Below are 26,414 nucleotides of genomic sequence, written 5' to 3' on the forward strand. Positions count from 1 at the left end.
GGGGCGATTTTCACAAAATTCAAACTCAACTGTCCTTAGGGTGGAACGGTAATATTATGACCTCTAATGGGTCCACAAGCTAAAAACATGATTTTTCGTACAATCAGGGGCCATAATTCAGGAAGTTATGGTCCGATATGGGCAAATATTGAAAGGAACCGAGATCTTTGGGTTATAAACTTATATTTCAAGTTTCAACAAAATCGGATAAAAATTGTGACCTCTATAGGGTCCACAACCTTGATATACCATATTTTTACGCTATTTGAGAATGAACGGCGGCCATTTTGTCTGTCAATTTTGGGCTGATTTTCATGAAATTCAAACTCAGTCATCCTTAGGGTGTAACGGTGATATAATAATACGTTTTTTTAAATCGGATAAAAATTATGACCTCTATAGGGTCCACAAGCTAAAAACACGATTTTTCGTACAATCAGGGGCCATAATTCAGGAAATTACGGTCCGATATGCGCGAATATCGAAAGGAACCGAGATCTTTGGGTTATAGACTTACAATCCATGAAGTTTCGATCCGATACATGCCAATATCGAAAGCAGCAGAGATCTTTTGGAGATAAACCTATATTTCAAGTTTCGTCAACATCGGATAAGAATTGTGACCTGTAGAGTGACGGATGTCCGGACGGACAGGAGCGACGACAATATACGTCCACATGAAAATGTGGGCGTATAAAAAGACAAATAAGTGCCAGACAAAATGACAGGCACCAGAGATTTAGTGCCTGACAAAGCCTGAATCTGTGCCTGACATTGTCTGTGAAAGGTGCCTTATTTCTAGGAATAGGTTTTATTTCATTTTACAATTATAAGGCTACACTTACTTAATACTTAGTGATAGTAGACCATTCCTTGCTGGGTTAATACTTTTTCTGATGAGAAATGCACCATCTTGGCAACCATCGAGATTAGCATGGGCAATATCACGTTCCATTGCGTCAACATACCTAAAAGTCAATCATTTTTTTAAACAAAAATCAGAATTCCATAAGGTTGATTTCAACTCTGGAGCCACCGTAAAAAATAAAACAAGGCCAATTAAATCAATTAAATCTTTAATCTATTCACGACATATGCAGATTAAGATATATATTTTCTTTTTAGATCAGTTGAGTTTTGCAAAATTTATTTGTATTTTGGGGTTGTGTTTTTTATGACAAAGAACTGCATGAGTCTGAATCATTGTATCAAACTACGCTTTTTTCTTAACATTTTTTTATAATTAAATACCTAATTCACAAACTCATTTACGATAATCCTATCATCAAGTTGCATTAAAATCTGACTTTCACTTATTTAAAGAAACATTATGGAAGATTAGATAAAGAGCTGGCAGTTCTCACTATAATAGTTAAAAACTAGATACTGTAAATGGAATATACTGAAAATTTCAGTCAAATTGATCCACTCTGAACCAAGATTTTAGTGATTGAATTTTCAGATTAGCCTCTATCATCATTACTAAAGTCGGTATGATAAAAAAAACATAGTCTCTATTATCCATTTCAAGATTAAATCATGAATGAAAGTTGAGCAGCAAATCAGATCCTAATCCAGTAAATATTGCAGGCCAGCAATGAAATTGAGTTGTTGATTATGGTCTGGATAAGTTAACTAATGTTTAATTAATAATTTATATAACATTTAAGGCCTAAAGAAAGACCTGTAATGGGCAGATTTAGCTCTTGCCTAATGTATAATGTATGTTTAAACTATAAGTGTGTAAACGTTTACTGAAAACACAACTAGTTCTCCGTCTGCCAGTGATGTCACAAACTTAATCATTAATTTAATGTGGCATGAACATGTGGACATACAAAAAGTTTTTTTAAAAGTCAGTTCCATTGAAAAAAGGTGGACTATCTGGTCTATCTCCTTCAAGAAGGAAGCTAAATAAATAAATATGTTATCTAAAATAATCTTAAATATTTTAAGGAATATTGCTAAAAAGATGAATCTGCAATGAAGTAGGGTATTATAAATAGATAAAAAAAAACTAAAGACATCACTCACTACATGCTGAACAGCAGGTAGAAGGAGTGAAAATCAAAAATCAAAAACTGCAAACGATCCATGCTTTGGAATTCGATAATAATACAAAAGAACAATGTCTAGATGTTTTTTTTACAAAATAAAGTAAAATCACTTTCTCATTTGATATATTTTTAATAGGAAAAGATAGGATAAATCGGATTCATCACACAAGTTAATGATAAAGTAAAATCACATTCTCATTTGAAATATTTTTAATAGGAAAAGATAGGATAAATCGGATTCATCACACACTTTAATGATAAAATAAAATCACATTCTCATTTGAAATATTTTTAATAGGAAAAGATAGGATAAATCGGATTCATCACACACTTTAATGATAAAGTAAAATCACATTCTCATTTGAAATATTTTTAATAGGAAAAGATAGGATAAATCGGATTCATCACACAAGTTAATGATAAAGTAAAATCACATTCTCATTTGAAATGTAGGATAAAAGATAGGGTAAATCATCACACACTTTAATGATAAGGGGAACACACAAAGGTTAGAAAATAGAAATAAAAAATCTTTTTCTAAGATTTTTTACAAGATAAAACATAAAAAAATGAAAAAAATTACTCTTTTGAATTTTTCTTAATAAAGAATAAATACTATTAGTTGTTATGTATCAATCTGACCAGCATTAGATATCAATTTAACAAAAAAAACTAAAAAAATCAAACAAAACATCAACTCCTTATCCCTGCCCCTTTCCAAACAAAAGAAGAAAAAAAAAAAGGTCTGCCACTTTAAGATCATCTGTGGCCAGTAATTCTACTGTGTTGCTATAGAGAGAGAGGAGAGAGAGAGAGAGAGATGGGGTTTAAGGTCATTTCGGGACTAACATCTGGTTCCAATTCTATTTCAATACTTCTCTTGCACGTAGGGGTCTTTAGCAGTGGGAGGAAACTGTATGACCCAGACAAAACCCACGAGGTTGAACAGGCGACCCTACTTCCTGTCATGTACAACTGGGGAATCGAAACCAGGCCAGTCAGTTGACTCAATGACAGACTTTTTTTATTTAACGTGCACGCACTAAAAATTTGGTCATCCAACCCCCGCCCCCCTGCCTATTCAGTTGGTATTCAACAGTGATGTGTTGCTATGCAACAGTGATTGGGGGGTGAATAAGAGAAACATGTGAACGTACCAAGGATATGTTTCTAAAGCTTTTGAGGGGGTGCTAGAGCCATTATGAGAGGCAGTTGATTCTTGTCGATCGAACATCATGAATCCCCCGTTACTTGCACCCGAACTCTTCACATCAATGTAGGAGGCTTTCCGCGTCTGAAACAAAATCTATGCTAGTCACACCAAAATGCACCAGAAAAATAAAGCAAGGCTATTGCTTGGTCAGATAACAATTGAATTCGTTAATTTTGGATGTATCCCGATATATGTTAATAACTTTGTGTATCGAAATTCAATTAAGTTCAAATATAATATCAAATAAATGCAAAGATTTTCAAAGTCATTGACGATGATTTAAGAGATTTTGAATTCATTTTAAACTACCATAATGTGAAAGTTGAATCTTTAAAAGGAATATCAAGTATTATTGTTACCATAATTCAATTCAAAACGACATCCAAAAGTATAAAATTGTTATTTGATCAATGAGGGTTAGTATTTGAGCATAACATGTAACAGAAAACCATATATGGGTATATTTTTTATATTGGGTTGTCTTATTACCATGGATACAATGATAAATCTGATGAGGTTATATTACTCCGATTTGGTACAATCTCTGTTTTCTTATCTTTTATTGTTGCTTGTTCGTATTTCTGTGAGCTGGCAGTATCCGTTGAATTCTGATTAAAATATCTAGATTAGACTTGCACTTTATCTCATTATTAAAATCATATTTCAATTCATTCTAATCGTTGTTATCTCCCTTGATACTACAGTACGAAAGAGGGAGAAATGGGGTTTAACATCCACTTGACACAAATTAGGTCATTTTGGGACCAACATATGGTTCAATTTTATTTCAATGATTCGCTTGTGTGTAGGGGAAACAGAGAAAACCTATGAGGTTGGACAGGCAACCCTACTCCTTGTCACGTACAACCAGGGAATCGAAACCACGCCAGTTGAGTCAATGACAGACCTTATGATACACAGCGCATGTGCTAATCATTCGGCTATCCAACACCCCTACTACAGTACAATCTAACAACATCTTTAAGAAATTTGTGTTCAACAGACCTTAATTGATCCCTCAAATAGCCAATGAAAGGATGTTTTTCTGTTAGCAAACATGGTTTTAGCCAATCCTAGCATCTCAAATCTGACTTCAACAAAAACAGATATAGCAAGATCTGTTTTAAAGTAAATTTAACAACATATCCAAGTTGGAACGATAAAAATAAAAATGAAATGGGGTGTAACGTCCTACTGTTCTGCTCCGACCATGTATAAGCCTGGAGAAACCCTCACTGTTAGGTAGGCAACCCTACTCCCAACCATGTACAAGTCTGGAGAAACCCACACTGGTATCTAGGCAACCCTAATCCTGGTCATGTACAAGCCTGGAGAAACCCACACTGTTAGGTAGGCAACCATACTCCTGATCATGTACAAGAAACCCATATTGTAACAACCCTAGACTGTACTGCAATAAACATAAACCTATTCTTCTTTCAAACTTACCACTGTTTTTGTAAGGTCTACACAATCTGCCAAAAAATGCCCTTCTTCACCACGGAAACGACCCTATAATAGTTAATGATCGTATTATAAACAACATTTTTAAATTCATTCTATAAATATCTAATCAATTTGTCATGGTATATCAATCACAAAAAAGATCAAAATCACACTTAAAGTTTTCAAATTCACGCACTTCATCTCAATGTATCTATAAATAATAGCGATCATATCAAATGCTGATTTTACATTTCAAATATCAGCATTTGTGTGAGCTCATGACCTGTAAATGTGCAATAAAATGGTCATTACTGCTGACTTGTATCCATGTGTTTCTTAGAAACATGTGTGATAAGAGGCTATATTGTGTTGTCTGGGAAAATTTTTTTTATTCCTGTGTCTTAGTCATCGCCTAGGTTCGCTATTGATATGTCAGGCCAAAGTCATCATCTGACTACCATTCAAATCTATGATTCAAGTATAAAATATGATACGACATGATACCTAAAAAAAAAACCCAAAAAACATAAACAACAAATCCCAGATGATTATTGTTATCAGATCAAGGTCCACAAATACCGGCAATACTATATACCGGAAAACAACCGGAAAACACCATTTTATAGCGAATACCGGAAAACACCGGAAAAACACTAAATACCGGAAAACACACTAGATACCAGAAAATACCCTAAATAGGTCACCCGGAGACTGGCACCCTAAATAGGTAACAGGGAGCCTGGGTTAGGGTTAGGGTTAGTTTCCGGTTTATAGTATAGCCCTTCTCAAGGTTACCTATTTAGGGTGGTTTCCGGTATTTAGTGTGTTTTCCAGTATTTAGTGTTTTTCCGGTATTCAGTATAACATGGTGTTTTCCGGTAGTTTTCCAGTGTTTTCCGGTATATAGTATAGCCCCACAAATACCCTGAAAGAATGCAACATCGGTAATGGAAAAAATGCAAAAAAATCAATATAAAATTGCTGTACCTTCCAAAACATTTGATTACTTCTATCAAGAATTTCTATTACATCGTTAACGTTAAATTTCAATGCTTTGTGACCATTGGGTGGTGGCTGACCGGTATATGCTTTACGGGCTTTAGCTTTTTGAACAGTAACTGAAATAAATCAGAATAATAACATTTCATACCCCTTTAACAAGCTATTGCATGCTTTCAAACGAAATGAAATTGGTTTTGATGTTTTATTTTTCTGCAGGGACGGAGGGCCTGACAAGGACAGCTATCTAGTTTTTCGAATGGTACGAAAAACCGAGGTCCTGTGTACACATTGGCGTGCACGTAAAAGATCCCTTGACAGTTGGAATTCAATATAAGAGTAGGCAGTGGAGGCACTGTCCGGGCAAAATTTCCCACACTATATGGCGTATGCCAGTCTTCATTAGCCCAGTTCGGAGCAAAATGGTGGGACGTTAAACCTCATTTCATTTTTCTGCAGACGTGCTATGTAGTTTTGCCGTGATAGTGATGTTACAGTGTACTCCTATTTTGATTTCCATCCGTTGGGAGATGTTAATGTAATGTAAACAATACACACAGGGATCTAGATTTTTCAGGACCACATGCGATACCCAGTGACAACTGAGAACTGGGCTTGAATAATCCTGATGGATCTTCTTTGCATCACTACTCAACCCCTGTGCCCCCCCCCCCTTCCCCTCCCCCGACTACCAAAGAAATTGACCAGTTAATAAATTTTTACATGATATACATGACATAAAGCAGTGATATAAATAATACAATCCACGATGATTCAATTAGGTTTTTTTTTAGCAAATACACGTAAAAATAGTCCTCTTCTCTGTAACGATGAATTAATTATGTGAAAAACTAAATGACTATTGAAATTGATATCTTTACCTGTCAATTCAATAGATATAAGAATATAAAGCATTTTAATGTTGTTTTCCAATTAATTATAAAATGTTCCACTAACATTTCTGTTATAGGATTAAAGATGACCCTAAAAAGGTATATAGTACTTGAACCTATCTTGGAGAATATTTCTACCTCCAAAACTATGTCTATATTCTTATTAAAACTTGTAGATTTTTTAAAGAAACAAGCAATAGCTACATTTATGTCTTCTAACTAAGTAAAATGAACTGAAACTTTACCTTGCCCCTTCTCTGATCTCGGTGGCCTAGCTGGCGCTGTAAATAAATTAATGATAGCAGAAGATAAAAATACTTCCACCAAATGCAAGCCTACACCAGCACACGAAATTATTACTTCACGTCAACCCATCAGAAGGAGAGAGAAAGAAATGGGGTTTAACGTCCACTCGACACAAGCTAGGTCATTTCCGGACTGACATACAGTTCAATTTTATTTCAATAATTCACTTGCTCGTAGGGGTCGTAGCAGTGAGAGGAAACCAGAGAACCTGGAGTAAACCCACAAGGTTAGGCAGACGACCCTACTCCTGGTCACGTACAAGCAGGGAATCAAAACCATGCCACTTGACACAATAACAGACCTTATGATCCAACGTGCTTAAAATTTTAAAACCCAGTTCCTACCCGCACCTCATTTGACCCAATTCTGGCCGGTTCTTTTCAAATTGGATTAAGAAACCTGCGTTATACCATTCGGACATCCAACCCCTCTTCTAGGTGAGAGTTCTCCCAGTGCCCCGACTGATCGCCTCTCCCCACCCCACCAATTTTAGGATTTATGGGTTAATCACTCTCCTTCTTTATTTCGTTGGGTCATAATAATTTCTTGATTTAAAGTGTATCTAATATTAGTTTTCTACATCTAAAGGCAATTTCTTCATCTTTCTCTGGAGTTTAAGGTGATATCACAGAAAAATCTTGCCAAAACAGGACAGGATAGTTGAGGCAATGTAAAAAGGAAATTGTTGTCCAGATAAAAATAAATAAGGAACAGTCAACAGGAATCTAACAATGAATATAACCATATCAGGACACTGGAGATGGTTGTAAGTTGGGGAGGGAGAGGGAGAGGGAGAGAGAGAGAAAGTGACTTCAGGACTAACATATGTTCAATTCGCATGCGCATAGGGGCTTTGGCGACCCTACTCCTTGACATGTATAACCAGGGAATAGAAACCACGCTAGTTGACTCAGTGACATAGGCCATCCAACCACCTGTGGCAAGTAGGTGCTGGCTAATCAATGCTGCCAATAGTGGGACAACACGTTTCTTGGCTTTATATTCGAACATTTCCTTGTCATTGTCACCTTTGCAGACATCTTGGATAGTAGCTCTGCTCACTAGCTAGCTATACTTGAACGCTACTTGGACATTGTTGCCTTAGCCAATGGCTTACTAATACATTCTTGAAAATAATTGCTGTTGATTTTTATCTAGGCTATTAGAAAGGCTAAATCTATCTATATTAGGCGTACAACACTTAGCCTGTACAAAGCACAGATACGTAAATTGTAAACAAAAATATTTCTTAAAATTCTACCAAAAATAATTCTAGCAGCTAATGATCAATACTGTTATAAGCTTAACATTTGTCAAAAAGGCTAAATCGAGATTCTTTGCAATGAAAGTCTAAAAATCTTTCCAACTTGTGACAAAAGTCCTAAAAAAATATTCTAATATCTTTAACTATATCTACAAAGCAAACTTACGTTTAATTTGTGATTCTTTCCCGATACATTCTTTATGAACTGCTTTTTTTGAATCTGAAATGAATTTTCATCAAAACACAAAATACAGATTTGAGGGATTTTTATTGCTTGAAAAATACTATGTTAAACATACATTATGCAAGAGCTAAATCTGCCTATTGCAGGTCTTTCTTTAGGCCTGAAATGTTATCTTAATTATTAATTAGACATTAATTAACTTATCCAGACCATAATAAACTCTCAATGTCATCGCTAGCGTGCAATATTTACTAGATTAGGATCCGTTTTGCTGCTCAACTTTCATTCATGATTTAATCATAAAAAGGATAATCGAGACTATGTTTTTTATCTTACTGACTTTAGTAATGATGATCGAGGCTAGGCCAAAAATTCCATCGTTAAATTCTCGGTTCAGGGTGGATCAATTTGACTGAAATTTTCAGCAAATTCCCTTTACATTATCTAGTTTTTAACTATTATAGTGAAAAGTGCCAGCTCTTTATTCAATTTCCCATAATATATCTTTAAGAAAGTTGAATCTCAGTTTAAAATGGTTCAACTCTACTCAGTATTTACAAAGGTTATAATACATTTAAAGTGAATTTACCTTGACACAGATAGCCTTGGAAGAAAATACCCCTGTAAAAAAAAAAAAAAATTCATATTATATTATCATATACAAAATTAAGGGGTAGGAGTTTTATTGTATATATTGTATATAATGCCTTACTCTAAGGAGGAGTAATAATCACTTATAGTGGGGGGATTATGACTAAATAATGACCTAAGTTACAGTATATAACATAGAGTAGGAGGATCATGACTAAAAGACTTAGGTTACAGTGGAGAAGTAGGAAGATCATGAATAAATGACTTAAGTTACAGTATATAAGGAGGATCATGACTCAGTAATGACTTAGGTTACAGTATATAAGGAGTAGTAGGATGATCATGACTCAGAAATGACTTAGGATACAGTATATAAGGAGTAGTAGGATGATCATGAATAAATAATGACTTAGGTTACAGTGGAGTGGGAGGATCATAAATAAATGACTTAAGTTACAGTATGCAAGGAGGAGTAGGAGGATCATGACTATATAATGACTTAAGTTACAGTATATAAGGAGGAATAGGAAGATCATGACTATATAATGACTTAAGTTACAGTATATAAGGAGGAGTAGGAGGGTCATGACTATATAATGACTTAAGTTACAGTATATAAGGAGGAGTAGGAGGATCATGACTATATAATGACTTAAGTTACAGTATATAAGGAGGAGTAGGAGGGTCAGGACTATATAATGACTTAAGTTACAGTATATAAGGAGGAGTAGAAGGATCATGACTATATAATGACTTAAGTTACAGTATATAAGGAGGAGTAGGAGGATCATGAATAAATAATGACTTAGGTTGCAGTATATTATAAGGAGGAGTAGAAGTGGTTCTGTAAAAACTTAACTTACCTAAGTAGTTTACCACAAACATCACATTCTCTGGGTTTTTCAAATGTATACATAATAAAATTCTGGCCTGCTGCTGGTTGTGTATTGTCTCTGTATACAGAAAAATTTAAGAAAATTGGTGGTGTTTTACAAAGAGTGAAAACTGCACAGAAAACATCAAGATTGTGATTGCAAAGATTGCAACGATGGCTTTTACTTCAAAATGTTGCCAAATTAAACAGATTTCTACAAACAATTAATCATCATCTTTTTTTGGGACATAAAAAATCTGATTTTCAACCTCGGACCTTTTATTTGAACAGGAAACCTAATTGTGTTTACTTACAGCGCCATCTGGATTGAATCCAACCATTTCTGTCTTGATTCTTCTGTTTTGGCAAAAAATGTATAAGCTGTTCCTTGACATTTTTGAAATAATATAAAGGGCCAGTTCCACTGAAATAAAATGAAATAGGGATTTAATGTCCAAGTATTCTGCTAAGGAGGACAGTAATCAGCCATTCAGTGTTCTATGAGGGAAAGTTTGCCTCGCCAGCTGCATTTTCTCACCAACTGTTAAGGGTTCTTGAACTTGTACCTTGAACCTCAGTTCTTCATCCCAATCAAATGACTGACAAGGAGACTCAATATCATACTGAGAATTCCCAAAGAACTATCTCAGCCAAAACCGGCATTGATCCAGGGACCATAAGGTCTACGCAACCTAAATCAGGATTCAAACCAAGACATTCTATATTCTTCATAGGAGGTCAATTTTCATAACCTTACATCCACAGCTGCACTCAGCGAATGGCAAACTTACATTTTTAGAACTTTTACTCTGATTATCATTTTTAGGTTGACTGTCATCTACTTTAAATTCACCGAGTACAATCGCATCTTTAAAACTGTATGTTTCACTCTGAAGGAGAAAAATAAAAAAAAACTTTTAAAAAAAACTTTTAAAAAGAAACATAAAAATTTATTTGTCCCCAAAACAGTCAAATGATTTCTAAGAATGGAATAATTTCTCGAACTCGGAATGAGCACATGGTTCTCATTTCTACCATAGGTTACACAGAAGCAAATCCTTTTTGATTACGGTTAAAATAAAATTTAATTCATCATATCTTTGTAAATACTGTACGGAATTGAACCATTTTTGGACTGATATTCCTGTTAGAGATTCCACTTTCACAATATTATACCATGCAAGGGATTCATCCTCAATCCCTCAAATGATGTTAAGAGGCTTTAATTGATTTAACAGATCAAGATCAGACCGATACAGTTTCTTCTGATCTAAATCAGAGATAGCTATCTCCTGCGACATTATCATGTCTAAGGGCCTAGGTTTTCAAAATTATAACATTCTGAGAAATTTTCTTTGACTGCTCTTTAACCCAAAGATAGAATCATATAGAAATTTGTGAGTTGCAATATAAATTGGACATACAATATTTGGATTTGTGCACTTTGAAAACTGCGTTATTTCTACAAAAATCGAACAAAAAATGTTTTTCTAATTTCAAACTTTCGATAATACAAGATTCATGGTGAATTCTAAATTCTAAAATCTTACTCTATCAAGTCCACAAGCAACTACATAGATCATTTATTAAAATTTTGTGCCAGAATTTAATTCATCAAGAAGCTACAATAAGGTGTAAAACCTGTATAATTTAACCCGAATATCACATTATCTTATCTTCTTCTAAAATTATTGGATTGAATTTCGATCGTGATTTATACATGCATGTATTATTGTAATTAGAAAGGGTTATATTGTCAAGATACAAGGTGTGTCTATTGTAGGGAAATTAGAAACATTCATTTTTTTTCCATGCAATTAAAGATTTAATGTTATATTGTTATTTTATATCAGGGTGTTTTATTGCATGCCAATAGGCCTTCAATGAAACTTCAGTCTATAAAATAGTATAATTATCTCCCCTAGCATGGGATATAATGGATGCTTGACTGTCAGTCTGGAATTCAGTAATGTCACAGTTCTTCCATTTCCGACAATGAAGGTGTTGTGAGTAGAATTGTGACATAATTAAACACAACAAAATTTTCAGCTGTAGGTTGGTTGAGATATATTCTTATTCACTCTGCGCATACGTTGTGGCCCGAATTCCCCCTTTTCACTCGATTGTCACGATTTTGGGGGTTTGGAGAATTCAATTCAAGAACACTTTGAGGAAATCTTTGCTGGACTCTGGTAAAACGGGCTACTCAAATTTCAACTGCTAAGGCTTCTTTTAGGTGCATGCCTATGTACACACAGGACATCGGTTTTCGTGCCATCCAAACCACACCGGAAAATCCTGATGAACTTTCACGGTCAACATAGGGATCAAATACAGGACCTCCAGGTTGTATATGTCCCCCTAAAGCGTCTTTATTTTGTCACTGGGTTATATTTGGCAAATATGTCCCCCTAAAGCGTCTTTATTTTGTCACTGGGGTAAGGCAATTCTTCATATGAATAAATTTCATGGTTGAAACTATTTCAGTAATTCTGAACAAGTCGAATAATTATTTTTGTGTCAGATGGACGGATGGACAGAATAAAATAATAAAACATCCATAATTTTAATGAATAGAAAATTACGGATGGTAGCAACCTGGTAACAGAAAAAAACAAAACATAGTCTTCTTTTACAGGACAGAAGTTTCCATGAGAAGATGATGACGAGAAGAAGAGAAATGATGGATAGATGAAAGTTACAATTAGAAATGAACAAGCCTGGAAATAAGCCACCTGTCACCAAAAATTTCTTTGGAGCCTTACATGTTGCTAGACACAAATTTCCATCTATCATTTGTTCATTTTGATGGATTTAAAGCATGTCTGGCAAAAAGCTATAATTCATTCAAAAGTAGTCATTTCCAGACTTGTATTATAGAGAGATCTATGTTCTAGACATGTACATGCTATATATAGACAGACACCTGCTTGATATACTTATTACACATTTTATAACCTGACTATAAATAACAAAACAGATATTTATGTCTTTGTTCTTTTCATTAACCGGTAATTAAATAGCTTATTTTACACCTAGCATTTTACATATAGAATTTTACATGTAGCATCTTACATCTAGGATTTTACATACAGATTTTACGTGTAGCATCTTACATCTAGCATCTTACATATAGTTTTACGTGTAGCAACTTACACCTAGCAGTTTACATATTGATTTTAGGTGCAGCAACTTGCACCTAGCATCTTACATATAGATTTTACGTTTAGCATCTTACATATAGATTTTACATCTAGCATCTTACATATAGATTTTACATCTAGCAACTTACACCTAGCATCTTACATATAGATTTTACGTATAGCATCTAACATAGATTTTATATGTAGCATATTACATATAGATTTTAAATGTAGCACCTTACATCTAGCATATTACATATAGATTTTACGTGTAGCACCTTACATATAGATTTTACGTGTAGCACCTTAATTACATCTAGCATATTACATATAGCATCTTACGTATAGCATCTTACATATAGCATCTTACATATAGATTTTACATCTAGCATCTTACATATAGATTTTACGTGTAGCACCTTACACCTAGCATCTTACATATAGATTTTACATCTAGCATCTTACATATAGATTTTACGTGTAGCACCTTACATATAGATTTTACGTGTAGCACCTTAATTACATCTAGCATATTACATATAGTATCTTACGTATAGCATCTTACATATAGATTTTACATCTAGCAACTTACACCTAGCATCTTACATATAGATTTTACGTATAGCATCTTACATATAGATTTTATGTGTATCATCTTACACCTAGCATTTTACATATAGATTTTACTTGCAGCATCTTTTACATATTATTTATTTTACGTGTAGCATCTTACACTTAGCATTTTACATGTTGCATTTTACTCATAGATTTTGAATGAAACGTTATGGTGTTTAAGTGATACTTTACACCCTACATTTTACACAAAGATTTTACATCCACAATTGTCCGCCCAATAAGTGCTATCCCTGGTATTCTCGTTGGTTAACGTCAGGGTTGGAAAATATTATATTCCAGTTGAGAGTCCACTGCCCTAGCTGCTCGACTACCATGGCTCGCTCCATCATGTGATTGGTGGAATTTTGAATTCACAATGGACCAATGAAGATGATTTGTAAAGCAAGCCAAAAAGGAGGGAATAAGCAATGACAGTTCTGCTAATAATCAGCCAACCCATCACAAATGCGATTTAACAGCCATAATAGGTCATTTCTGAACTTGCTCTTTGGGTTCTTTATAAATGGAAGGAAACCCAGAAGACCCAAAAGAAAACCCTGATCTTCACATACAAGCCTGGGATCAATGACAGGCCTTATAATCTAAAGTGCATGCAATAGTCAACTGTAGACTACGATAGACAACCCGTAACCATTTACAGCTGGGTATCGTAGACATAGTTGATATGGCAAGATAAATGAAGACGGGTTATGGCTTGATAAGCAGATGATCAGTTGATCGCGAGCAGGACAAGACAATGTAGATGAACGGCATACTATTATCTCTAAATAAATTCTTGTCATTTTCTTGAGGTGAATCAATTTTAATAAATCTTTTCATGCAGTTAAAGTACATATAAAATCATTACAATAAAAAAGCTACTAAAGTATTTGTAAATTCTGCTGCTTGATTTCATTATAAACATAAAAAATAATTTTAACAATCAACCAAATATGCAGATGATAAATATGAACAGGTATTCAAGCAGGCGCAAACCAAATTAGGATTTCAAATTATAAATTAATGTTACATATATATATATATATATGAGTTATTTATTATAATTATATATATTTTATTACATTTAATATTAATAAAACATTGTAGGATTCTATCAAAGCCTAAATAATACTAATAAGCCAAAAATTAAAAAAATGTTTCTAAAAATCAATGTTTTATCAATATAACAACAAACAAAGATGGCTGCTATGTGAGGGGGAAAGGGTGGTAACTCTGTGCTAAATATGATGCAAAAGATGGAGGAAGAATGATGCTGAAATAAAGAATAGGCTGTTTGGAGAATTTCTAATCTCATCGACCAGAGGTTTTATTAACAATGACTCTTGTCTTTTAATTTTTGACTTTTCTCAGTTCTGTTTTTTTTTTAATGAAAATTTAGAGTATTTCCATCATTCATGAATCATGTTATACAAAAATGTAGGAAATTTGTTAAGTTGTGTAAATATCATACATAACATTGAATTTAAATCTGAATAAAAATCCTTAAATTTTGTACTTGTTGCATGCAAATAGGCACTCCCAAAAACACAAACAAATGTACTCTAAGAGCTAAACTTTTAAACCCATTTCATGCACAATCGACCAATCAAGAATTGGCAATAACATTCGTGATCATCCAAAAAAAAACACACACTGTGTACGTATGGTAACTGCTGGAAACAAAAGAGCATGCAACCTATCCCAAGAGCCACTGTTAATATAAAAACATCAAGTCGTTTTGAGGTAATCTCGTATTATGTGCTGAAACGTCTAATTTCTTACCCAAAGGATTTTATCCACCATCTAATAAATGGGAGGCAGAAAAAAGAAAAATGTGAACAAAAGCAGTTGGTAAATAAATACAGAAATGTAGTTAAAACTGGTGAGTTTTTAAGGGGAGGTAAACGTGTTTTCAAACACTGCCTGCCAGACTGTGTTAGCTTTTTTAATAAAGTAATGATGCGTCATTTACATTTTTCGCTAAATTATGAAATTTGTCAAGGATTTATATTCCACACTAATATGTTCTAACATTGAATCAATCTGATTAAAACATAGATCCTATTTCGTTTTGTTTTTTTTATAGTTCAAAATTTCGTTTTACTTGTCTTTACTACACTAGGATCTGGAAGAGTTGTTATATAAATCGCGTTCTGCTTGGTATGAGGGATGAGCCAATGAAACGGTCTGTTGCAGTGATGCACGGAACTGTGGGTATTCCACTAGAAACATCAACGATGATTGGTTAATCAAATGTCTGACGTCATAGTGACAAAAGTCGCTTATGACACCTGACCAGACCTCCCACTACAATTGGTCTGATCTTCATGTAGTAGAGGCCATCGAAAGTATAAAAAAACGAAACGAAATATAGATCTGTATATTAATCAGATTGAACATTGATTAATTAACATGTGCTTGCCTCTATGTTTGTAAAATACTGAATGAAGTTAAACCATTGTTGGGCCGATACTCCTATTAGGGATTCAACTTTCACATTGTAGATTGCAAGTGATTCCCATAGCGTAAAATGACGCATCTAAACTTTAAGCGCAAGTTATATTGTCACGGTGCTATCATGATTGGCTTGGCCCCAGATTAAAGTTTGCTTATAGATCTGCATACACTGGTTTACAAATCGCAATTTTGCTTGTGCCCTCAAACTACATATCCTTATTTATCCAACATGTATGTTCACTTCCTAATCAGCATAATAATAGGATTTTGCTTGAAACCCACTAGCGAAATCTCAAGAACACTAACCAAGTTTCCTCTTATCTTTATTATATTTCCAATCGCTAAATGGCCCTAAGGTTTACAGAAATCTTAATGAAACATGTAATAAAGCAAAGCAGGTATTTGATTCAAGGATTATAATAAAACATTTCTAAAATGAGTAAAATCGTACGTCTGAAAAAAAAAAGAGGATTACTTCAAGGAATTTTTTTATTTCCAATTAGAAGAAGTGAAATTGCGCTTTGTAACCAATGGTGGATAGACTCCAGGTTTATTGAGTTTCAATGCTATTTGGTTCTATACACCTCACTGAAAGCACTTTGTTTTTCAAAAACCTACTGTCTTCTGTTAACTCATCGACTTTCACTTTTTTCTTAACTTCTGTACAGTAAGGAATTAATTGGAATAGTCCAATAATAATGGATTGTCGTTAATGCCTATGTTTAATTTTTATTTTTTATAGAGGCCTTTGCATTGATTTCTAAAAAAAGTTCTTCTGAAGCCTTTTTTAAGAACACTTAAAACTAAAATAATTTAACTGGTTAGGGTTAAAAAGTTTATCGATGAAGCCTTTTCACAAGTTATGTTAAAAATCCTCGACATTAGAGATTTCAGCTCTTGGTCAATGAAAAAGACAGTATTCACAAAATATCAAAGTTAAATATAGCTACTGCTCTAACAATGAAAGTTTTAAACATTTTTATACTATCAGTTATCTATAGATATTGTTGTCTTTTAATAAGTTTTTCAGAGGATTTTAACCATAATTGAGTAACAATTCTTTATTTAGGGAGATTTATATTTCTTTAATCAACATAATTGATATTTCCTGATACAATCTAACGAGAATAATTGTATTTCAATGAATGAAATGGGGTTTAACATCCTACTTTTCTGCCTAATAGTATTGCAATGAGTATTACAGGTATTTTTAACCATGGTCGTACAACAAATCTTTACTTAAGGCATTTTTTTTCCCCCCATTAATTTTCGTAAACCACAATTATAGTATTGTACGAATTGTTAATCTAGAGGGATTTTTTTCCATTAATCTTAATGAAATCTAACCACAATGATTTTTTTGACCACCTTCAATTTAAATGATATTGTATTTAATACATGATGCGAATGGCATTAGTTAAGAACGAAAACGAACTAGTAATTCCGATATAACATATGCAAGATATAAAACTAACAGACCTATTCTAAACCTATTTATAAAAAAAAAACATATTCAAAAACTATATATAAAAACATGACACTGTATTTTAAAGATTTAATAGCAAACGATATCCGAATATAAAAACTATTATTGTTAGTTTTTAGATGGAATATGCACAATTTATTTTGACCTATGACTACAACTAAAAGAATTAGTTTTGGATACGAAAAGTCCAGAAATAAATGTTTGTAAAAATTGAGGCTGAGTCGATGAGCTTATAACTGGGTCATATTCAATAAAACAAACATTTATTTTCAGGCTTATTTACCATCCATCTTGATAAATTCATAAAAATTAGTTGTAGCAGGCAGTGGTGAAAATGTGACGTGACGTGACGTGACATGATGTATGACGTGACAAGTGACAGTCAATCACTGAGACAACCAATTTTGTCACAATAACGGAACTAATAACTGGGTTCACTACAAAGGACTAATTATGCGATCAACATTTGAGACAAAAAATTAAAACGGTTCCAAATTTGATTCTGCAAAATTTGGTTTAAAAATAAACTATTGTTTTTAATTGTATAAAAATATCATCGAATTAACTGAGCTAATAATAGCCAATTTTAAATTTCAAGAATAAAATCATACTTCACAAAAGTTGATCTTTTTGAAATATTGAATTACAAAGTTCACAAATACGTAACTAAAATATACTATAAGATATACTCTATAGGTACATATAGGAAATTGAATATGGAGACAATAATAGAGTCTATAATAATACCAGTTTATAGTACTGTTATATACCAAACTATATAATATACTAGGGCTTCACTATAAACACTGATCCTTGGGGCCAATCAATGACTGAATGTCAAGGTTTCCGTGGAGGTCGCCATGTTTGAATTGAGTGTGTTTGTGTCACAACCTCTGATTGGACGCTATCATTCACGCGGTAAAGGGAGATAACGCCATGTTTGATTTGAGTGTGTTTGTGTCACAACCTCTGATTGGACGCTATCATTCACGCGGTAAAGGGAGATAACGTAGCTATAAGTTCGGGAATTGCAAACCAGTGCAGCAATGTCTAGATGGTGTAAAACTTGCGGTTGTTGCTTCAGGAACATGAATATACACAGGCACAGTGAGGTGTCCCTCCCCCTCCACCATAAACACTACAGATAAGGGCTTCACTATAAAACAATTGGCAGCCATATTTGTACCCATTGGATAGTGAACAAGGGGTCTTATTTGATAAAACACTTCAGCTAACATATTTTAAGGAAACCGACTGCTCTTCAGCTCAGCACTAGTTTCAAAACAAGGCTTCAATTCTAAAAATATTCTGATAAAGTTTTCTTGAATAAGGATCCTGTGCCATAGTCAGGTCCTAGCGTATATTACGCTAGCAGTATATTCTAGAAAGAAGTGTATATTATAATGAAATATGATATAATGGATGATGATGAAATTAACAAAAGCCGTTACCATTAAAACATAATAATAATCACAAAATCAGCGTCTGATTACAAATTAACGTTCATTTTATTTTATTACATTAAGATGGTCGTCTGTCACGTACACCTTTGTTGTACAAATAGTTTTAAAAATTATTTCGGTAATTTCTGTTCTGTTAATAAGCCAACTATATCTAATAGCTCTCATCAAGAGCAGAAGGGCTGATCGCAAACATTTTATGCTTCCATGAATAACAGGCTTTTGTATGCTAATCAGTGAAATAATTAACGTGAAGTAAAACTTGTGATGGGTTGAAAATAGAAAATGGATATATTTGTGAGGCTAAAATAAATTTCAAAATATGTTTTAAAATGGAAAAAATAAAAGTAGAATATTTACCCGAGCCCTGCACATTAACATAACTTTATCAAACAGAAAGATATGTCTGAAAAATATAATAATGATAATAAATGCGAGGTAGGATACTTTTGCCTCCACGGCTACTCTTTTGCCTATTCTTCTTCCAACTGACCAGGGTTATTTTACATACACACTAATATACTAATGTCCAAAAGAAAGTATACACTGTGCATTTTGTGTTGCATCAACCAAAGTCGTTTTTCCATGGTATACGGTATTTGGGTAGAATGTCAATTTGTTTCACATTTTTATTTTACTTAGAAATGTTGAGTTTGGATGCAAGAGACAAACTCAGTAATGCTTTATCAAATGTTTTTAATCTAAACAAAAATTAGTCATACTTTTAGTGTGTATACTTTCTTTTGGACATCAGTATATGTAACCCATCACATCGAAATGTGTAGTAAGTCGCACAGTTCTCTATTGTGCTAGAACTCGTAATAAAAATTTATGTAAATTTTCGTCAGCTCTCAGATCTTCACAAAACCAGCAGCTGCCAGGCAAGATACGCCCACATTTTGCAAGAGATGGATAGAGAACAAGCTTAACAAAAAGCGACTTTTTGTACAATCAAGGCCATAATTCAGGAAGTTACAATCCGATTTTGTCAGGCAATTTTGGTCTCAACTATCATTAGGGTGTAAATCTGATAAAAATTGTGACCTCTATAGGGACCACAAGCTAAAAACGTGATTTTTCGTACAATCAAGGGCTATAATTCAGGAAGTTACAATCCTATATGTGCAAATATCAACAGGAACCAAGATCTTTGGGTTATAAATATGCATTTCAAGTTTCATCAAAAACGGATCAAAATTGTGTCCTCTAGAGGGTCCACAAAGGTGACATATTCAAACGTTTTTTTTAAAACAGATATCAATTGTGACCTCTAGAAGGACCAAAAGCTAAAAATGTGATTTTTCGTACTATCAGGGGCTATAATTCAGGAAGTTACGATCCGATATGCGCAAATAAAGACAGGAACCATGATCTTTTAGTTATAAACATGCATTTCAAGTTTCATCAAAATCAGATGAAAATTGTGACCTCCAGTGGGTCGACAAGCTAAAAACGTGATTTTTCGTACAATCTGAGGCCATAATCCATGAAGTTATGGTCCGAAACTTGCCAAAATCGAAAAGAATAGAGATCTTTGGTAGATAGACCTATATTTTTAAGTTTCGTCAAAATCGAATAAAAATTTTGACCTTTAGAGTGTCCACAAACAAATTGTGGATGGACGTCCGGATGGATATGGGCGACAACAGTATACGTCCACATGAAAATGTGGGCCTATAAAAATGTTTCACAAATGTTTATTTATATACTCTAAGAAAGGGTTTGCTAAGGCATTTTATCTTTCAATAACTCATTTTTAACCTTGATTTTCTCAAAACTTTGGTTTTGAAATTCTCTCCAATTGACCTGGATGTATTCGGTGATATCTCGACCACCGAACATGACACAGAACCAGGAATGGTACCAAAATGAAGCGTGGAACGCAAGTAATGTGATAATGTGCATAACTCAATATGGCCAATTTACTACCCATTTTGATGTGATGGGTCACAGATGTACATGGCTCGACTTCACTTTTTTTGTCTCATCCAAATGACTAGGTACAATATTTTTGTCAAACCATGGATGTTACCCATGACAAGAGACAGCCATGCTTGAAGGTTCTCCTTGGTCCATGCAGAGATTTTAGTGAGGAAGTTTGACCTCCATTTGACACAATTTAATTTTAATAATTTGCTTGCAATGGGAGTAAACCTAGGAGGTTAGGCAGGCACCTAGTCATGTGCCTGGGATAGAAACAACGCCATTTGACTTGATAGGCTACTCTATGTATTTTTTTTTTTTAAATGTATACAGTTCTTGAAATGTTGAACAACACACATACTTGTATAAATATAATACATAAAAGATATTTTATATCAATTACAATCCATGCAAATAAAAGGAAAAAAGTAAGAAAATTCAACATTTGAATTCAATTTGTTTAGATTTTTGGATCCTATTCTTGAATGTGTACCGTGATGAAATATTATAATCAATACATGAATTAATAGATTGCAGACATTCAGACGGATTTTAAAAATTAAAAAAAAGCTACGCTAAGAATTCAAATAGAAATAATACTATTAAAAAATTCATTAATTCAAATTAAGGAATACTAAAAGCTAAATAAAAATTTAAAAACTAACTGCGAACTCGTAAATAAAAAATGACAAAAAAAAAAAAAAAATCAGTTAAATAAATTAGACTAAAGGTAAAGATAAGTAATAAACAAAAAGCAAAAATCCAAAACTTAGAAATAATAAAAGCAGGCAATGATTATGATATTAAAACCAAAAATAAAAGATATGAAATAAAATTTAATGGCACAAGAAATTAATAAAGGAATTTATAACCATGTATATTATAAAATAAGTATCATGATGATGTTATTTAGAATCCCTTGCAAACTACAATATAACCCGACATTTTGTTTTTCTTTTCTTTAATAATTAATAAATAATCATTGTGCATCCATAGTGGATGAATTCATGAAAAATTAGATATATTCCAAGGATGAAACACGGTATTTAGAAGTTATTCTTCGTAAATAAATGGTAAATAATCATTGTGCATCCATGGTGGATGAAGCCATGAAAAATTAGATATTTTCCAAACGATGTAACCTGGTATTTAGTTTTTATTCTTTGTAAATAAATGATAAATAATAGTTCATTTTAATGTAGTTAAAGCCATGAAAATTTAGATATTGTCCGAATTTGCAAGATTTTGACTTTTGACTATCTGCCGCCAATATAATGCAATTCTTTATATACTGTGGTATATTTATCCATGATACGATGGTTAATTTCATGAGATGGCATGCCGGATTTGGTAAAAAAAAAACCACATTAATTCTAAGTTTAAATTAGTTTAGATGTCTATGTTTATAATATTAAATGTTTGATTGTGATGAAATTATGATAAATTGGGGGGAAAACCCACATTAAATTTAGTTTAATAAAGATGTCTATTTATGATACTAAATGTTATATTAGGATGAAATGATGATAAATTAGGGGAAAACCCACATTAAATTTAGTTTAATAAAGATGTCTATTTATGACACTAAATGTTATATTAGGATGAAATGATGATAAATTAGGGGAAAACCCACAATTGTTTTTAGTTTTTCTTTATTCCAATTTAGATGAAATGATGGACTCGATTGCTCCAGCCGAAATGTCTCAGTTACAACTAAAGCAAATATCGTTCTGGACAAACAGCAGTGTCAAAAGTAGTACAGAGATTTTCATCGATCAGGACAAACAGCAGTGTCAAAAGCAGTACAGAGCTTTTCATCGATCAGGACAAAGAGCAGTGTCAAAAGTAGTACAGAGCTTTTCATCGATCAGAGTCAAAAGTAGTACAGAGCTGATCGATCGGTTGAGAGGAATGGATTGGGATTACGTAGAATGTATTATTAATAGGTTGAATGATAGATCGAAATGGATTTTAATGTCCACTCGACACAAACTAGGTCATTATTAGACTAACACTATGGTACCATTCTATGGATGGATCTATAGCAGTGGGAGGAAACAGGAAGACCCGGAGAAAACCCACAAGGTTAGGCAGGTGACCTTACTCCTTGTCACATACAAGCATGAGATTGCAACCATAACACTTGACTCAATGGCAGCCCTTATGAATTAAATTGCAACCGTAAGACCACTCCCCCCCCACCGTCCGGTTGAATGAGATAACATTTCTGATCTTCACAGTCGAAGGGGAGACAATTTGAGCTGTAGCAATCAAGACCAATGAAATGGTTAACTATATATATATGTATATATAAAGAAATTGAGGGAGTTAAAAATGCATGATCTAGTTTCAGAAATTTGTCAAAAATATGATGAGATAATACAACTTGATCAAATTTTGTGTTCTTCTGCTGATCAGATGCCAAGCGGAATCCATGTTGAATTTTTCTTACCTCTTTTCTGACGCCTTCGGATCTAATCTAGAGTAATTGAATAATACATATAGTAAATTGCAAGTCAGAATTCATCTCCCATCTTCCAACGTTTGTTTTGTAAAACAAAAATCTAACAATCGCTCTCAAACTACAAATTGTTTTTAATTTCTTTCCCATATTACAACGTGATTAAAATAGAAGTCTATATTTCGTTTCGTTTTATTATACTTTCGATGACCTACACTACATGAAGATCTGACAAGTTGTACAGGAAGGTCGTGTCAGGGGTCATATGAGCGGCTTTTGACCCTATGATGTCAGACATTGATTAATCAATCAGCGTTGATGTTTCTAGTGGTTTAAACACAGTTCCATGCAGGGCACACCAGGAAGTTGCAGTAACATACAGTTTCATTGGCTAATCCCTCACTTTACCCAAAAGGCCGGTAATATAACAACTCTTCCAGATCCTAATGTAGTTTATTTTATGATCAGTAGTGGAATACCGCGTTTTATCAGTGAAATAAAAGTGTTATTCCACTGGCTAGTTGTTTTTACCTAAAATGATTGTAAAATCATAAAATAAATAGAACATTTGTCGTTTTGTCGTAAATAACATATTTTATTTCATCTCTAAGCAAGAAAACGTTTATATTTTCACTCATGCTACGCATTCGTGAAAATATAAGTTTTCTTGCTTCTCGATGAAATAAAATATGTTATTCACTCTAAAACGAAAAATATCCTCTATGTATTAAAAATGAAACGAAATAGGATCTGTGTTTTAATCAGATTGACCATGTCATAAACACAGGGTGCAACTGTTGACTCTTTCAGAAGATTACAAGAGGGAGAGAGAGATGGGTTCAATATGCCCTTAACACAAACTAGGTTATTTCAGGATATAAAATCAAAAATGATTCTGATGTCTTACACAAACTAGAGAAAAGTATATAGACACATACTATTGGAAAAAACCCATCAATGTTTAAATTTATTGAAGTGTTAAATAATGAAAATAATATTGTGTTAAATAATTTAGGAAAATTTGTACATTTTGCGCTGAAATCTCATTTACAGAGAGAGAGAGATAAATGGGGTTTAACGTCCACTTGACACAAACTAGGTCATTTCGGGACTAAAACATGGTTCAATTTTATTTCAATAATTCGCTTGCGCATAGGTTTTTTTAGCAGTGGGAGGAAACCGGAGGACATGGAGAAAATCCATGAGGTTGGACAGGCGACCCTACTCCTTGTCATGTACAACCAGGGAATCATGCCAGTTGCTTCAATGACAGACCTTATGATACAGCGCGCATGTGCTAACCATTTGATCATCCATCCCCCCTCCTTTATAGAGCTATCCTACATAATTGTACATCTCCACCATCACTACTTTATTGTTTTCTAAAACCCTATATACTGTGTATTTGGCAATAAACAATTACAATTACACATAAAAAATCTAATATTGGAAATCCACAGTTTTTTTATATTAAAGATTGTCACATTTGTAATCTGAGAGCAATGGTCGAATTTCACGTTTACAAAACATTTGACAGATTAATTCTTAATGAATCCAAACGGTCTTGTAATGTATAAGCAAAACAAAAAAAAGCAAACTAAAAAAGAAATCAATCAAAAGAAAAGAGAATAAATTGCAATGTAGTGCAAAATTTGTACTTAAATAAATCATGAATATCTAACATTAATTAAACATAAATGGGGTCCAAGGCAGCTCACTTGGTTTTCTTTGATACCATAAATTAGACATTATGTCATTAAATCAGACACCCCTTACACCCATAAATCAGTCATACATGTGTGCCTTTAAATTAGACATCCCTCAAGCCAATAAATCAGATATACCCTATGCCCATAAATCAGCCATACCCTATGCCCATAAATCAGACATCCATTACGCCCAAAAACCAGACATCCTTTATCCCAATAACTCAAGACATTCATGATGCCCATAAATTAAGACTTCAATTATGTATGCCCATAAATCAGTCATACCTTATGCCCCATAAATCAGACATCCATTATGCCCAAAAAACAGACATCCTTTATCTCAATAACTCAGACATCCATGATGCCCATAAATTAGACTTCCCTCATGTATGCTCATAAATCAGACATCCATTATGCCCATAAATCAGACACCAATTATGCCCATAGATCAGACATGCCTTATACCCCTAAATCATACATTCTTTTAATGGCAATAATTTAGACACCTCTTATGCCCATAAATCAGACATCCATTATGGCAATAATCTAGACATCCTGTATGCCCAAGACATTACTCTTCTTGGTATTGTAAGATTTTAATTGCTAGAATATTACACTTATTACCCAATCTACAGTCAAAACAATCTACAGGGTCATGGTTTGGGGGGATGTTTATCTAGAAAGCATGTAGCGGAGACGACTGACATAAAAAAAAAGAAAAAGAAAAAATTGCTACAATATGCCCAAAGGAAATAAGAATATGGACTACTACAACTGCTGCTAACATTGTTATGTTAACATATACACAGGGTCATGATTTTTGGGGGAATTTATCTGGAACAATGTTAGCAAAGATGATTGACATAATGAACCTCGCCATATTCAAACAAACAAGAGAGAGAGAAGGAGAGGGAAGGAGGTAGGGAAGGGGTTTAACGTGGGGTCTTTAATAGTGGGAGGAAACCGGAGGACCAGGTGGAAACCCACAAGCTTGGACAGGCAACCCTACACCTTGCTATGTATAACCGAGGAATCGAAACAAACAGACAAGGGAAATATGCCCAAAGGAAATAAGAATATAAACAATGGAATCCAACCACTACTACAACTAATATTAACATACCTGTTTCTGACTTTTGACTCCATATGAGATAAAACCTTAAGTTCACCATCTTTCTGAAACCTGCCATAATCACGCAAAGATGTGTTCGCTGGCTGCAAATTTCAAACAGAAATAGAATTAAAAATTTTAATTTTCATTGGAATATTAAAGTAAATGGTTGCAAAGCAAACGGAACTAATACTTGCAGATAAATAAAACATCCAATAAGCT

At 33.6% G+C, this 26,414-nt stretch overlaps 1 protein-coding gene across 1 annotated transcript in view; it reads right to left on the reverse strand.

Moving 5' to 3' along the window:
• The window catches only part of LOC126812117 (guanine nucleotide exchange factor VAV3), a 60,138-nt gene that overhangs the window by 13,894 nt on the left and 19,830 nt on the right, over positions 1-26,414 (reverse strand). The window contains exons 14-26 of the mRNA XM_056103538.1: positions 26,205-26,296; positions 19,349-19,394; positions 15,368-15,388; positions 10,619-10,717; positions 10,142-10,251; positions 9,817-9,906; positions 8,952-8,983; positions 8,345-8,398; positions 6,851-6,889; positions 5,704-5,834; positions 4,720-4,782; positions 3,215-3,351; positions 846-968 (exon numbers count right to left, since the gene is read on the reverse strand). Coding sequence (XP_055959513.1) covers positions 846-968; positions 3,215-3,351; positions 4,720-4,782; positions 5,704-5,834; positions 6,851-6,889; positions 8,345-8,398; positions 8,952-8,983; positions 9,817-9,906; positions 10,142-10,251; positions 10,619-10,717; positions 15,368-15,388; positions 19,349-19,394; positions 26,205-26,296 — 1,037 coding nt within the window. The remainder of the gene's footprint in view (positions 1-845; positions 969-3,214; positions 3,352-4,719; positions 4,783-5,703; positions 5,835-6,850; positions 6,890-8,344; positions 8,399-8,951; positions 8,984-9,816; positions 9,907-10,141; positions 10,252-10,618; positions 10,718-15,367; positions 15,389-19,348; positions 19,395-26,204; positions 26,297-26,414) is intronic.

This window comes from Patella vulgata, chromosome 1, assembly GCF_932274485.2.
Source record: "Patella vulgata chromosome 1, xgPatVulg1.2, whole genome shotgun sequence".
In the NCBI taxonomy this organism is placed as follows: Eukaryota; Metazoa; Mollusca; class Gastropoda; family Patellidae; genus Patella; species Patella vulgata.